The sequence below is a fragment of the Leucopleurus acutus genome (genome assembly GCF_964270905.1).
Source record: "Leucopleurus acutus genome assembly, chromosome: 2".
In the NCBI taxonomy this organism is placed as follows: domain Eukaryota; kingdom Metazoa; phylum Chordata; class Mammalia; order Artiodactyla; family Delphinidae; genus Leucopleurus; species Leucopleurus acutus.
In genome coordinates, this window is record NC_139143.1 from 22,229,238 (window position 1) to 22,243,724 (window position 14,487).

Below are 14,487 nucleotides of genomic sequence, written 5' to 3' on the forward strand. Positions count from 1 at the left end.
GGACTTTGGTATACCACAAGTTAGAAGAAGGCTGTCACAGTTTCTCAGAACAACCAGAGGTAGAATGGTGAGAGGACAGGATTTTAATTTACTTCCTAAAAATCAGTACCTCAAAAATTAGGGAAAAAGGATAAAGACAGAGATGGAAAATAGGTGAAAAGAAGAACTTGAGTAGATCAATTCAAGAGGTTTAAAACCCACCAAGTGCGAAGCATACAAGTGAAACAAACAAAAAAGTCACATAAAAAGGATCAGAATGACATAGAACTTTTAAAAGAAAAAAAGCAATGCCTACAAATTACAAAAAAACAAAATTTTCAACTCAAAATTCTATATCCAGCCAGGCTACCAATCAATAATGAGACTAGAATAAAGATATTTTCACATATATAAGGATTCAAAAAAAATTTACCTCCTACATGGGCTACCAATCAATAATGAGACTAGAATAAAGATATTTTCACATATATAAGGATTCAAAAAAAATTTACCTCCTACATGACCTTTCTTAAGAAAGCCACTGAAAGATAAGCTCTAGCAAAATTTAAGAGTAAAGCAAGAGACAAACATAAGATCAGAAACAGTACAAAACAAAGCAAAGCAGGAAAGGGAAGTCCTGAAATGACAGCCATTTATATCACAGACCTAGATGGCACCAGTCCAGACTGGAGCATGACAGAAAGCTCCAGAAGGGAGACCTCCAAAAGCAAACAAAACGTCAAATGGAATTGATACATCATCTAGATAAATAATACTGACTGATGTATAACATAGTTGATGAAGAATGGGAACACAGAAAACAAAGCAAAAGAAAAAAATGAGGGTCACTAAATCTAAGAATAAAAAAGGTTTTAGGAGAAGGAAACCTAATCATGCTGTGATTCTTGGGTCAGCGGAGAGAGGTTTTTTCAAAGTCATGGTAATGTAAGTGTTGACTAGTGATTTAACCAGAAGTTATAATAAATCTATATTATAATATTGGGAGGCTGGAGTGGCGAGAACAGATGGTGGGCATGGTGTGGCAGTGATGGTGGGCTGGGCTATGTGTGTGGAGAAAGGGTGAATGTAAGATAATGAATCTTCATTCATTGAAAAGAAGTTAATGGGTAGTGTGTGAAATTGATAAGACATAGCAGTATGAGCATATTATTTGAAAATATGGAGGAAACACAGCAAAAAAAAAAACAGCTCAAGGATTTTACCAGTAGAAGCCTCTGGGATGGGGGCTGGGGGACACAGAGGACCAACAGTTTTTGTTATAAGCTTTTCGGTGTCATTTGGTTTTTTTTGTTTTGTTTTGTTTTGTTTTGTTTTGTTTTGCGGTACGCGGGCCTGTCACTGTTGTGGCCTCTCCCGTTGCGCAGCAAAGGCTCCGGACGCGCAGGCTCAGTGGCCATGGCTCACGGGCCCGGCCGCTTTGCGGCATGTGGGATCTTCCCAGACCGGGGCACGAACCCGTGTCCCCTGCATCGGCAGGCGGACTCTCAACCACTGCGCCACCAGGGAAGCCCAGCTTTTCGGTGTCATTTGATGTTTAACTGATATCTCCCTGTGTGGGTTTTTCTTTTTCATGCCATTCACCAACTGGATCCACAACCTCACGGCTTATTATGGCCATTCTCTTACGGAGTTTGTCAATTTACCAGAGCCGTGTCACACAAAACAAACACTGTTCAAAATCTGAGACATAACAAAACAAACTTCAGTATGCAGAGGTGACTATGGTACAGAATGTAGAGGAAATGAACTTGTGCTTTAAAGAAAATATAATTCGGTGGGTGCCTGAGGGTCAAATCTTGGTTTTGCCACTGCTAACTTATCTGGTGGCAAACTAATTGGAATCTACTAATTACTGTGAGCTTTACAGTGAGGATTACCTGACAGAACATGGGAAGCACTCATTGCAGTGGTTGGAATACAAGTGCTCACACGATAATTATGATTATTTGGACTCAGGCAGACTGAGATTCAAATTGCTGCTCCACCCTTGTCAGTTCTACTTGGGCAAATAATTTAACCTAATTTAATTAAATTAAAATAATTTAACTTTTGCAACAGTAAGTATATACATCATGGTACTTTCCTCACAGGGCTGTTGTGAGGTTTAACAAGGTGAACACTTAACACATTACTGACTGGGGGATTTTTGCAGAAACTGCTGCCTGTGGCCATAATACATCTCTGGTCAAAAATGTGTTAACAAAGTGCTTAGCATTTATTTAGCAAGGCTCCATGAACTCCAGTTATTATCACTGATGAGTTTTTTTTTTTAATTAAAATTTTTTTTTACTGGAGTATAGTTGATTTGATGAGTTTTAAGTAAAGAAAATGGGATGGACTCACTTTCACCCCCTTTTAGAGATACTTTAGAACAGAAGACACCTCAGTTCTTAAGGAAATAACCTTAAATTATTTATTATTTTATTTAAAATAAAAGGAAATATTAATAATTTGGATCTCTGTGATTAAGAAGATGAAAAGACAAGATGCAGACTGGGACAAAAAGTTGCAAATTACATATCTGACAAAGGACTCACATCTAGAATATATACAGAACTCTTAAAACTCAACAATAAAAAAGAATACACATTCCAATTTTAGAAAATGGGCAAAGGACACAAAGAGACAATTCACTGAAGAAGATATGAGGATGGTAAAGAAACACATGAAAAGAAGTTCTTATCGGCCATCAGAGAAATACAAATAAAACCATGATGAGATATCACTATACATCTCTTGGAAAAGGTAAAATAAAAACAGTGACAATACAAAATACCAGCAAAGATGCAAAGAAACTGAATCTCCCTTAGCATTACTGATAGAAATTATAGCCACTCAGGAAGACTTTGACAACCTCTTTAAAAAACTGAACATATACTTAACATACGACCCAGCAATCATGCTCCTGGGCATCTATCCCAAAGAATTGAAACCTTATGTCCGCATAAGAACCTATATGTAGATGTTCAGAGTAGCTTTATATGAAACAGTCAAAAACTGGAAATGATCATAATGCCCCCAGAAGAGAATGGTTAAACAAACTAGAACCTCCACACCACAGAATACTACGCAGTACTGAAAAGGAACAGTCTACTGATACACACAAGTATTTGAATAGATTTCAAGGGCGTTAGAATAGGTGAATAAAGCCAACCTAAAAGGTCACATTTTGTATGATTACTTTTATATAAAATTCTTAAAGTGACACAATTATAGAGATGGAGAACAGATTAGCAGTTGCCTTGAGTTAGACATGGTGGGAGAGAGGTGGTTGTTACTATAAAGGGATAGCATGAGGGAGATCTTTGTGGTGATGGAATAGTTCCTGTATTGACTGCAGTGGTGATCACATGAATCTACACGTGTGCTAAAATGGCAACAAAATAGACAAATTACACAAATGTCTATTTCCTGGTTTTGATTTTGTACCACAGTTATGTAAAATGTAACAACTGAGTTAAACTGGGTACATGGAACTTCTGTGCATTATTTTTCTAATTTCTTGTGAATTTATAATTGTTTCAAAATACAAAGTAAAAATAAAAGTCACATATTTTATAAAAAGAAAAAGAAAATCAGATCACTTCACTCCCCCACTTAGAAAACGTTCATGGGACTTCCCTGGTGGTGCAGTGGTTAAGAATCCACCTGCCAATGCAGGGGACACAGGTGGTCTGGGAAGATCCCACATGCCGTGGAGCAACTAAGCCTGTGCACCACAACTACTGAGCCTAAGCTCTAGAGCCCACGAGCCACAGCTACTGAGCCCACGAGCCACAGCTACTGCAGCCCGTGTTATGCCTAGAGCCCATGCTCTGCAACAAAGAGAAGCCACCACAATGAGAAGGCTGCACGCCACAACAAAGAGTAGCCCCTGCCTGCCGCAACTAGAGAAAGCCCGAGCACAGCAACGAAGACTCAACGCAGCCCAAAAATAAATAAATAAATAAATTTATTTTAAAAACCCTTCATGGCAGAATAAAATCCACACCCCTTTCTGTGGCCTAAAAGGCCCCTTGCACTTCTCCATCACTGTCCCCCAACTCTTTTCACTCTGGACGCACTGGCCTTCTTGCTGGTTCTCCAAACTTCTTCTTACTTCAGGGCCTTTATTGTTTGTTCTCTGCCTGGAATGCCTTCTCCCAGATTTTTGCATGGCTTGATACTTCACATTATTTGGGTGCGTGCTGACATTACTTCTGAAGAAGAAGCTTTCCCGGACTATGATATCTAAAGTAGCATTCCTCTCCCCAAACACCTGTCATTCTCCATCCTCTTACTCTGTTTTATTTTATTTATTTGATTGTCTATTATTTACCCCCTGTTCCCCAGCTCCAAATCAGAATACATGCAGGCAAAGAATTTTTCTGAATTGTTAACTTTTGAATTCCCAAAGTTCAGTAGGATCAGGTATATAATAAAAATTCAATAAATATCTGATGAGTGAAGGAGTAAACCTGAGAGACTAAAGAAAATTATACTGGTATGACTGACCTACAACACCAAGCTGTAAGGCGGAATGTATAACTTGCACCATAAAACAAAGAATGTGATAAAAGAAAAATATACATAAGAAGGATTAAAGAAAACTCCCCTTTTTTTTACCTTTCTACTTCTCTCCTTTCTTTTCTGGCCCTTCCTGTCACTGCCCTGACCAAGAGAATTTGTGTATTCTGGGCCTTGCCTTCAAAGGAATGGCAGCTTCCACCTTTATCTCTTGGAATCCAGCTGTCAAGTACGAAATATGAGTACTCAGAGAACCATTCCAATGGAAGCCAAGCCACATGGAGAGGCCCTGGAAGATGACAACTGGTGGTGGGGATGGGCTGGGGGGAGGGGGTGTGCAGAATGCCGAGGCGCACCAAAGCACCAGACATGTGAGTAAAGAAGTGACCTTGAAAGGGGATCCTCTGGCCCAGCCATGCCTGCTGGTGGCATGTGGATCAGAGACGAACCACCTGGACAAGCCCTCCCTGAATTCCTGACCTACAAAATTATGAAAAATGCAAAAATGGTGATTTTAAGCCACTAAGTATTGCAGTAGTTCACCATGCAGCAAGAGCTGACCAGGACATCGGGCAAGAAGGGGTTTCTTAAAGCTGAGCAGAATCCAAGTTATAAACAATCAAACAAAATGTCACAGGATAGAATACAATGGAACAGAACTGCCAAACAGGCATCAATACAAGTGAAAAGATCTAAAACATCTATTTTTAAATTTATGTCGATCCTCAACGTAATGGGGTTTGTTATGGGGAGAAAGGGATGGGTGAGGTACAGTGGAGAGGAAGACAATACTCAAGAACACTGGAAAGAACAAAACAGAGGTACCATATTCATCCTGTCATTCACTGGCTAAACTCAAGAGACTACTGTACTCAGTTCTGGGTTTTACAACTAAGGAGAATCTGGAGAATCCTAAGGAATTCAAAGATGAATAAAGAGATCGGAGGGAAAAAAAAAAAAAACCCATGAGGAAAGGTAACGTACCTGAACCCTTTTGAAGGAAGGGCTTTAAGTAAAACCTAGTAGTAACATTTAAGGACCTGTTATTTGAGTAACACTGAAGGACCTGTTATTTTCTAATCTACAGAGATTAAACTAAAAGATAAGAGTGTTTACAATAAACAAATATGAAAAATGGTGAGTACGGTTAAAGACAGAATAGGTTATTAGAGCACACCAAAGACTGTCTTCTTGAAATCTACTAGAAAAATCTGTAGCTGCTCAGGAAAGGTAGGATGTGATTCTATCCAAATCTGACAGACCTTCAAGGTTTCTTCGAGGATGACTCTCTGATTTTATGACCTAATGACTGCTCCTACTGCTAATACCAAAAGTGCTCATGATAATGATAATAATACTAAACAGCTACTTGCCATGCACTATGATAGATACATTACCAATATCACTTAAGCTTTGGGACAATACTGCCTATTAGGTGTTATTATCCTCATTTTATAGATGAAGAAGTACTGGTTAGCAAGATGAAGTAATACATGCCCAGGATTAATGTGGCATAATAAGGAATAAATACATTTGGTCTTTGCCCCTGGTTCCTGGCTAGAGCTTTCTGAGTAACAGGAGTGTCTTTGTTGTGCTAATGAGATGACTCAAGGTTGGCCCTGCAGATAACTTCAGGATGGGGCTGGTTACCAGAACAACTTACCATCTGATTAGAGGGTTGGAACTTGGAGCCAGACATCTGGGGAGGTAGGGTGGGGCTGGAGACTGAGTTCAATCACATGGCCAATGAGTCAGCCAATCATGGATACATAACAAAATCCCAATAAAAACTCTGGACATCAAACTTGAGGGAGATTCCTCGCTGATGAACACAGTGATGTCCCAGGAGGGTGATGTGCCCTGATTCCATGGAGAGAGGGCACGGAAGCTCTGCACTCCCTCTGAGACCTAGCCCTAAGTGTACCCTTTATAATAAACTGTAATTGTAAGTATAGTGCTTTTCTTCATTTTGTTAGTCTTTTTAGCAAATTAGTGAACCTGAAAGGGGTGACGGGAATCCCCAAGTTTGTAGCAGGCTGGTCAGAAGTGCGTGTGTCCTGGAGACACCACTTGCATCTGGTATCTGAAGTAGGGCAGTCTTGTAGACAACTGACCCCTTAACCTGCAGGTTCTGACATTAACTTCAGGTGGTTAGTGTCAGACCTGAATTATAATCTACTCAGTTGGTATACACTAGTTAGGGTTGAAAGAGAACAGTTAGTAAGAAATGAAGTGCTAGAGCCAGGACTCAAACCCAGTTCTGCCTAACTCAGAGTATTTCTAATTCAAAGATAAGAGTCTAACTCAAACCTTTCGATTTTTCATTTTAAAATGAAATGGTATATAATTCATGAAGGTTTTAGTATCTGTACTAACTTACAAGAAAAATTACATCAGCTTGAAAACTGAAAAATCCATTTAAGCAATTAAAGTCCCAAGTCACTGCCGGTAGACATAGTCAACACAGATATCAATGCAGGAGCAGCTATGATACAGCGGCGCATGTGGATGGCAAAGTATTAAACAATATGAAGAGAACTGAGGACCCAAAGTAAAAGCCACCTTCAGTACTTTCGAAGTTCTGAGACTTTTTCTAAATCCCTCACTAGTACTTAGGCTTTTTAACAATTTAAAAAAATAGTTAAGTGCAGGTATATGGACATGCTTCCAGTATAAAACCTTAAAAACCTATCTTTAACCTTCAGATACACTGAAAAAGAGACTGGTTCTTGTCTCCTATAAGCTTGAGAGAAACCATAGGACATAAATACTGATAATACTTTGTGGTCAAAAGTGTATGTTACAAGGGTTCTCTGCTAACAAGACAATTTTCTATGCACCAACACAGAAAAAAAATCTTACAGAATCCAAGCAATAATCTTATACTGGTTTTTTTTTGTTTTTACTATAGCTTACATAAAAGCTTTCTAAGGTTTTATTCCAACTTATGAACCAAAAAGGGATTTCCCAAACTTATTCTTCCTTTACTAGGACGTATATAAATTATACTGTTCGTAAACGCTGTAAGTTTTTAGACTCATCTGTTTTATATTCTTCTTTCTTACCTGGTCTGTTAGTGGCTGCCATAATAAAAACCTGCTGACGTGTTTCCAGACCATCCATCTCTGTAAGTAGCTGATTTACCACCCGGACACTTGCCCCTGTCTAAAAACAAATAAATACAGCTACATCAGCTCCCAATAAAAGAAAAATACATCACCGGTTTTTTTTTTTCCATGCAAAATAATACATTTGCTAACTTGAATGAAAGCTTTTGTCAAAAGATAGAACAATTATTTCCTGAGAAGTCACTATATCTAAGCACTGTGCAAAACATATTCTCATCAGTGTGCTTCCCCAGCAATCCTGCTATCATCCACAATTCAGATGAGGAAACTGAGGCTTAGAGAGGCTATTTGTCCAAGGTCTCAAAGCTACATAAGGGTAGAGATGAAATTCAATCTCAGGCTTAGCTGATCCCACAGTCTTATGCCTCTGAGCTATCCAAAGATCTAAGAACTGAGAATTATATTCAATATCCTGTGATAAACCATAATGGAAGTGAATATGAAAAAGAATATATATGTATCTAACTGAATCAATTTGCTGTACAGCAGAAATTAACACATTGTAAATCAATTATACTCCAATAAAATAAATTTTTAAAAAAAGATCTAATAGCCACAACGAATTTCCTTTTGGGCAAATCTAGACTCAGCTTTTGAATGCCAGATCAGACTCCCCAGGATACTGGATATTCCAGAGCTTTCAGCTGGGACACTGAGGCCTTTTCTCTTTTCCTTGAAGCATGCAGTACAAAGTTGAACTACCTCAGGGCAATATCCAAGACGTTCAAGGAGTTGGTGAATAGGGGGATGTTTATCCCTTAAATGCAGAAATTTTTAAAATGCACAATGTAGGAAATGAGAAAAGTGGTGCTGTGTTTCTTTTTGTCATTAATTGCCTTTCTTCAACATAAATTTCATGTACAGAGGTGGTAATGAGTTTAACATACTGATTTCTCCAGAAAAAAAATTTGGTGCACCTTATTATCACCCCTTGGAGATACAGTATTAACAGTTAGGAGCTTAAAAGAATTATAATCAGGACTCAAAAAAATAAAGAAGTACTGGTTTTAAAAAAAACAAAAAAACCCCAAAACACTGTCCTACCTAAGCAAGACAAAAACCTCACAATCAATTCAGGAAAAGGCTGACAGACTTTACTATGTATAAAATTTTATATAATAAAAAAAGATAAGTGATAAAACTGGGAAAAATAGTACCAACACACATAATTGGACAATAGACTAATTTCCATCACATATAAAAAGCTCTTATAAATTAACAACAAAAAAAGGGGAAGATGGAACTTCCCTGGCGGTCCAGTGGTTAAGACTTTGCCTTCCAATGCAGGGGGTGTGGGTTCAATCCCTGGTGCGGGAGCTAAGATCCCACGTACCTTGGGGCCAAAAAACCAAAACATCAAACAGAAGCAATACTGTAACAAATTCAATAAATTGAGACTTTAAAAATGGTCCACATCCAAAAAAAAAAAAAAAAAAAATCTTAAAAAAAGGGAGGGGGGAACATTTCATTTTCAGTGTATGTGCTGCCAAAGTGAGCACAGAAAAACATTTCAACAGCAAAAGGGTCAGAGACATGAATACTAAAATTTAACATCATGTTTTGCCAATAAAATTGAGAAAAATAAAAAGATGGGTATTACCCATTGTTGACAAAGGTGTAGAAAATGGTTATTTTTAGTTGGTAGGTGTATGTAACTGGTAGTTTTTGCAAAGAATGACTGTTTTAGCTTTCAAAATATTTGTATACATCTTCTACCCAGAAATTCTACTTCCAAAACTCTCACATATTCCCACAGGTGCACAAAAATATGTGATAAGAATGTTTAATACAGTTGTGTTTATAGGGGAAACAACTGGAAACAATGTAAATGTCCAAAACAGGGGAATTGTTGAATTAATTCTTCCCTATCCAGACTGTGGAATATTTATTCAATAGTTACAAAATAAGTTATTAAGTACATGGGTAAAGTGTCAGATAGAATGACCACATTTATATAAAAAAAAAAGTTTAAATCACACATGTTTTTAAGCTTATAGAAAAAGTTCTAGACCACAAATGCAAAACACTAAACTGTCAGCAGAAGTAACCTCCAAGAAGAGTAACAGGGAGGAGAACTGGAAGAAAGACTTGACTCTATACTTGTATTTATTTGCATTTTTCACAAGCATGTATTCATGAATAACTTGCATCATTAAAAAAAGAATATGTTCAATTTTGAAATATTTTCAGAATCCCCTTCAGGTGAAAATGTTAAAGCAAAACACATATATCTGATTACAGGGATGTGTGGTAGCTGACACCCAAGAGAGATAACCTAGAAGTTAGAAATGTAGTTCATAAGAATGCAGACTTCTCTGAGGGCAAGGAGTTGACTGGATATACCTCCTAATTTAAATTACCACTTGATAACAGAGAGATGCAAACCAACGAAATGGGCTATCAATGAACAAAGGGTTTAATTCACAGCAAAAGGGAATAAATAAAAAGGAGTAAATTCCAGAGCATACCATGCCCCCACCAGCTGGATATAGTGTGTAGGATCTTGCTCTGGATCCCACAATAGATTTTGGAACGTGACGGCCGGCAGGAGAACCCGGGAAGGATCTCTGCCCTGGCCACTGACATCACTATCAGAGATAAGACTGTAATAAGGATTTTCTGTGATATTGCTGACTGCTGGGTGAGCAAACAAAATTGCTATGATATAAAGCACACTTATCCTAGTCAAGTTTTGTTTTGCAACTTCTGAATGCTGGGAATTCTAAGCAAAACGAGGCACCTAATAAATGTTTCACAACCCAAGAACACACACAGAGTAACTATGTGAAAACAAATCACATAAGAAATATAATCATTTCCTCAATCATCTTGTAATAAATGTACTTACTACACAGTCTTTGCTATCCTCTTCAAAAGGTTATATATATATTTAAAATATATTCTTTATATTATGCTTCACTATGATTCAAACAGTATTCCTGATAACTGTTTTCCAGGTAATCACTGTACCAAAATTTCTAAGAATGGTGACTCAGTGTAGTAATGCAAGTGGTCTTTAATGCACACCAATTTATATCTTCCCCAGACAGAAATGGTGCTGCGTCTTAAAGCATATCATCTGACCCTACTTTGAGTGCATGGTGTCTTAAATTATATTTTCTCCAAGAACTCTGAAGACAATCATACGATTACAAGGTAGGCTATCCAAAACTAATAATCATTTCCATTCCCAAAAACTCATTTGTGTGAATCAGATATGTGCAAGCAAAATAATACAGAGAAGGAAAAATGGATACAGAGGCTAATAAAAATACAATTGTTATCCCTAGGCCCTGTTTTCAAATTACTAGGTTTCTTCACTTAAAGAGTCTCAGTGTTCTCAATGAATGACTTTATAAGAACTATTTGAACTTTACGTAACTTTGTAAGAACTTACAAAAGGTTTATGGTGCTTAAAAAAAAAAATCTGTAATCACCAAACTATGATACCTACCTCTCGGACTGATCTTCGAGGACATAAGGCATCCACTTCATCAAAGAATATCACACAGGGTGCTGAATTCTTGGCTCGCTGAAAAACCTGTCGCACAGCACGCTCGCTTTCACCAACATACTAGCCAAATACAGAAAGGAAATAAAATGTAGAGATGTTTCAACTTTGGAGTCTGGGCCAAATTATAGTAGTACTAGTTTTAAATGACATTTATATGTCAGAGTCCAAAAAGTATTATGTCAAAAATAGCCAGTTATATGTGGTTCAACTTAGTAAGATTAGCTATTACTTAAGCTTATTATAAATTTCCTCATTTATAAAATGAAGACTAAATAGAATGAAAGGTCTCCTCTAGCTCAAAAGAATTCCACAATTATACGGTATTTTAGAACGGATCAAAGCTTTATGCATATAAAATACCCAGCAGTAATCTTCATTAATTCAACAGTATTTTAAATGTGAACAAGACAATTTACTGTTCTACTGCCGTTTCTACACAAGTCATCTTGCTAAAGGAAGAGCTAACGGTCATACAACACCAGAGGAGGCAAACTGAGCCAGTGAGACAGCTACCAGGTTTCATAATGCATAATGTATGGTAAAATCAAAACACAAAGCAATTCACAAGCAGCTATAACATGAGGACTAATTAGTATAAAAAGTTATATGTAAAAATACAGCTTTACTTTCAGCTAAGCACAAGAAATTGTTCTTGTAAAATTTCAAATTAGTTAACTAAGAAAAGCTTTGTTTCTCATAATAATACTGCTAAATAAGACAATTTGAAAATGTCTTTATGGTGCCAATTATATCATAAGGTTATTTTTATGTTATGACTATATGGTCATAATAAAGTAATTAAGGCATAGAATACATCACAGATGACAATGATTACTTTTATTTTCTATTTGAGTAGAACTTCTTTTCCTCAGATCTGTCCTGTAACTTTTCTTTGTACTTTTGCTTATTCTGCTTCTCTCACTTGAACTGCTTCTCCAACCTACCTCTAAAACAGCTCTTGCATTCTAGATCAAGATCACTAGTCTTTCTTCCTACCACCCTCTCTTCTTTGCTCTTGCAGCACTTCCTACTATTATAACTTCTGAGCTATTCTACCTTCACTATATTACATCATAAAGTCCTTGGAAAGCAGAAGTCATGACAGTTTCAAATTTTTCTCTGATCATAACATCCTGCTCAGTGTACAAATACAGCACACCTATTTAGTTTCCTGAAAAATCTAAATCAGCAAAAATTATATTTGGAATGCTGAAAAGACATTCAGTAGATATTTTTAAAGAAAAGGTATCAGGGGGTTGGGACAGAGAGTTTCAAACAGGGATGAAAGAGAAGAATCAATATAGCCGGCAAAGGGACTTTGGATATAGCTAACCAAAATGACTAAGTAAAAGGAAATTTAATTTAGGGGAAGGTAAACCTAAAGTTTCAAAAGGACAGATTAAAATCAATTCATCTTAAGAAATGTAACAATGATTAAAATTCCCACTACCTTGGCCTTTAAGAGCTATTTCAAGTAAGGATCCTATACTTATTATTTCTAATTCCTTACTTGCCATCAGTTTTCAACCATTATAATCTGGCTTTTGCAAACATAATTATTGAAAATATTTTCCCTAAAGTCACTGGTGACATTCTAATTGCTAAACCCAGAGCCCTTCTTTCAATTTCTTTTCTATTGTATGGCTATATTGACAGGTGGAAAAAATTATCTTCCCTAGGTTTTCAGGCTTAGAAAGTCTCGGGCGTCCTCCACCTTCAGAACAGTCTCCTTTGCCAGCTTTTCCTTTCCTGGCCCGTAAATGTTGGTGTCTTCCAAGGTTCTGTCAGAGACCACCTTACAATACTACTCAACCTTACCCATTCCCTAGGTTTTAGGTGCCATTTAGATTGATACTTACTCCCAAATCTCTTCAGAGCTCCAGATTCACATTTCCTATAGTTTGCTGAATCCCTCCAAATGGCTCTTTAAATCTAAAACGTCCTAGAGCAAACTCATTTTCTAACCCCAAGATGTCTATCTTCCTCATTAGATCACTTAATCTCTCAGAGTCATTCTGGACTCTTCCACAGAACTCTTCCCACATTTACCTCTAAAAAACAAACCAGATGACAATGAGATAAAATTTCATACTCATCAGACTGGCAAAAACGTAAGTAACTTTCATTCACTGCTGGTGAAAGTAAAACTCAGTAAGAACCACTTTGGGAAAAAAGTGGGCAATACTTAATATTTTTGAAAGTGTATATACTGTAAGATACAGCAATTCTACTGCTGAGTACATACCCTAGGGTGAAAATATCTCACAAATATGCGTAAGGACATATGTGTATAATGTTCAACCTAAACATGAATCAAGAAAAAAACTGATGTTTTTAAGGGACTTCCCTGGTGGCACAGTGGTTAAGACTCCGTGCTCCCAGTGCAGGGGGCCTGGGTTCCATCCCTGGTCAGGGAACTAGATCCCACATGCACGCTGCAACTAAGAGTTCGCATGCCACAACTAAGGAGCCGGCAAGCAGCAACTAAGGAGCCCGCCTGCCGCAACTAACACCTGGTGCAACCAAATAAATATTTAAAAAAAAAAAAAAGAAAAAAAACTGATTTTTTTAGAAGTGTGGTTATACTCATTCAATGGACTATTGCACAAAGAATTAATAACTAGAGATAAATATATCAATAAAGATAAATATTATAAATATAATGTTCAACAAAAATAACAATAAAATCAAGTTACAAAAGAACACATACCATTTATATAAAGTGGCTTTGTTTTTGCTTTACCATTTATAAAAGGAGTTCCAAACATATAATAAAAGTAGATATAATACTTTAATAAACCCCAGATATACCCATCACCCTGCTTCATTATTATCAGCTCAATTCATGATCAACTTGCTTTATCTATACTCTGTCCACTTTTCTTTCTACTTGATATTTTGATGGAAAGCCCAGACATCATAACTTTATTTGTAAATATTTTATTGTCTCTAAAAGATAATGTTTTAAAATATATATATATTTTAAAAATCCCATCATTTATAATGTATTTATTTATTTATTTATGGCTGTGTTGGGTCTTCGTTGCTGTGTGCAGGCTTTCTCTAGTTGCGGTGAGCGGGGGCTACTCTTTGTTGTGGTGCGTGGGCTTCTCATTGTGGTGGCTTCTCTTGTTGCAGAGCACGGGCTCTAGGTGCATGGGCTGCAGTAGTTGTGGCACGTGGGCTCAGTAGTTGTGGCACACGGGGCTTAGTTGCTCTGTGGCACATGGGATCTTCCCGGACCAGGGTTCGCATCTGTGTCCCCTGCATTGGCAGGCAGATTCTTAACCACTGAGCCACCAGGGAAGTCCAAAGATAATGGTTTTAACATAACTACAT

At 37.3% G+C, this 14,487-nt stretch overlaps 1 protein-coding gene across 2 annotated transcripts in view; it reads right to left on the reverse strand.

Moving 5' to 3' along the window:
• NVL (nuclear VCP like) overlaps positions 1-14,487 on the reverse strand; it is a 97,124-nt gene that overhangs the window by 38,161 nt on the left and 44,476 nt on the right. For both annotated transcript variants that reach the window (XM_082833775.1, XM_082833776.1), the window contains exons 17-18: positions 11,089-11,208; positions 7,572-7,671 (exon numbers count right to left, since the gene is read on the reverse strand). In XM_082833775.1, coding sequence (XP_082689901.1) covers positions 7,572-7,671; positions 11,089-11,208 — 220 coding nt within the window. The remainder of the gene's footprint in view (positions 1-7,571; positions 7,672-11,088; positions 11,209-14,487) is intronic.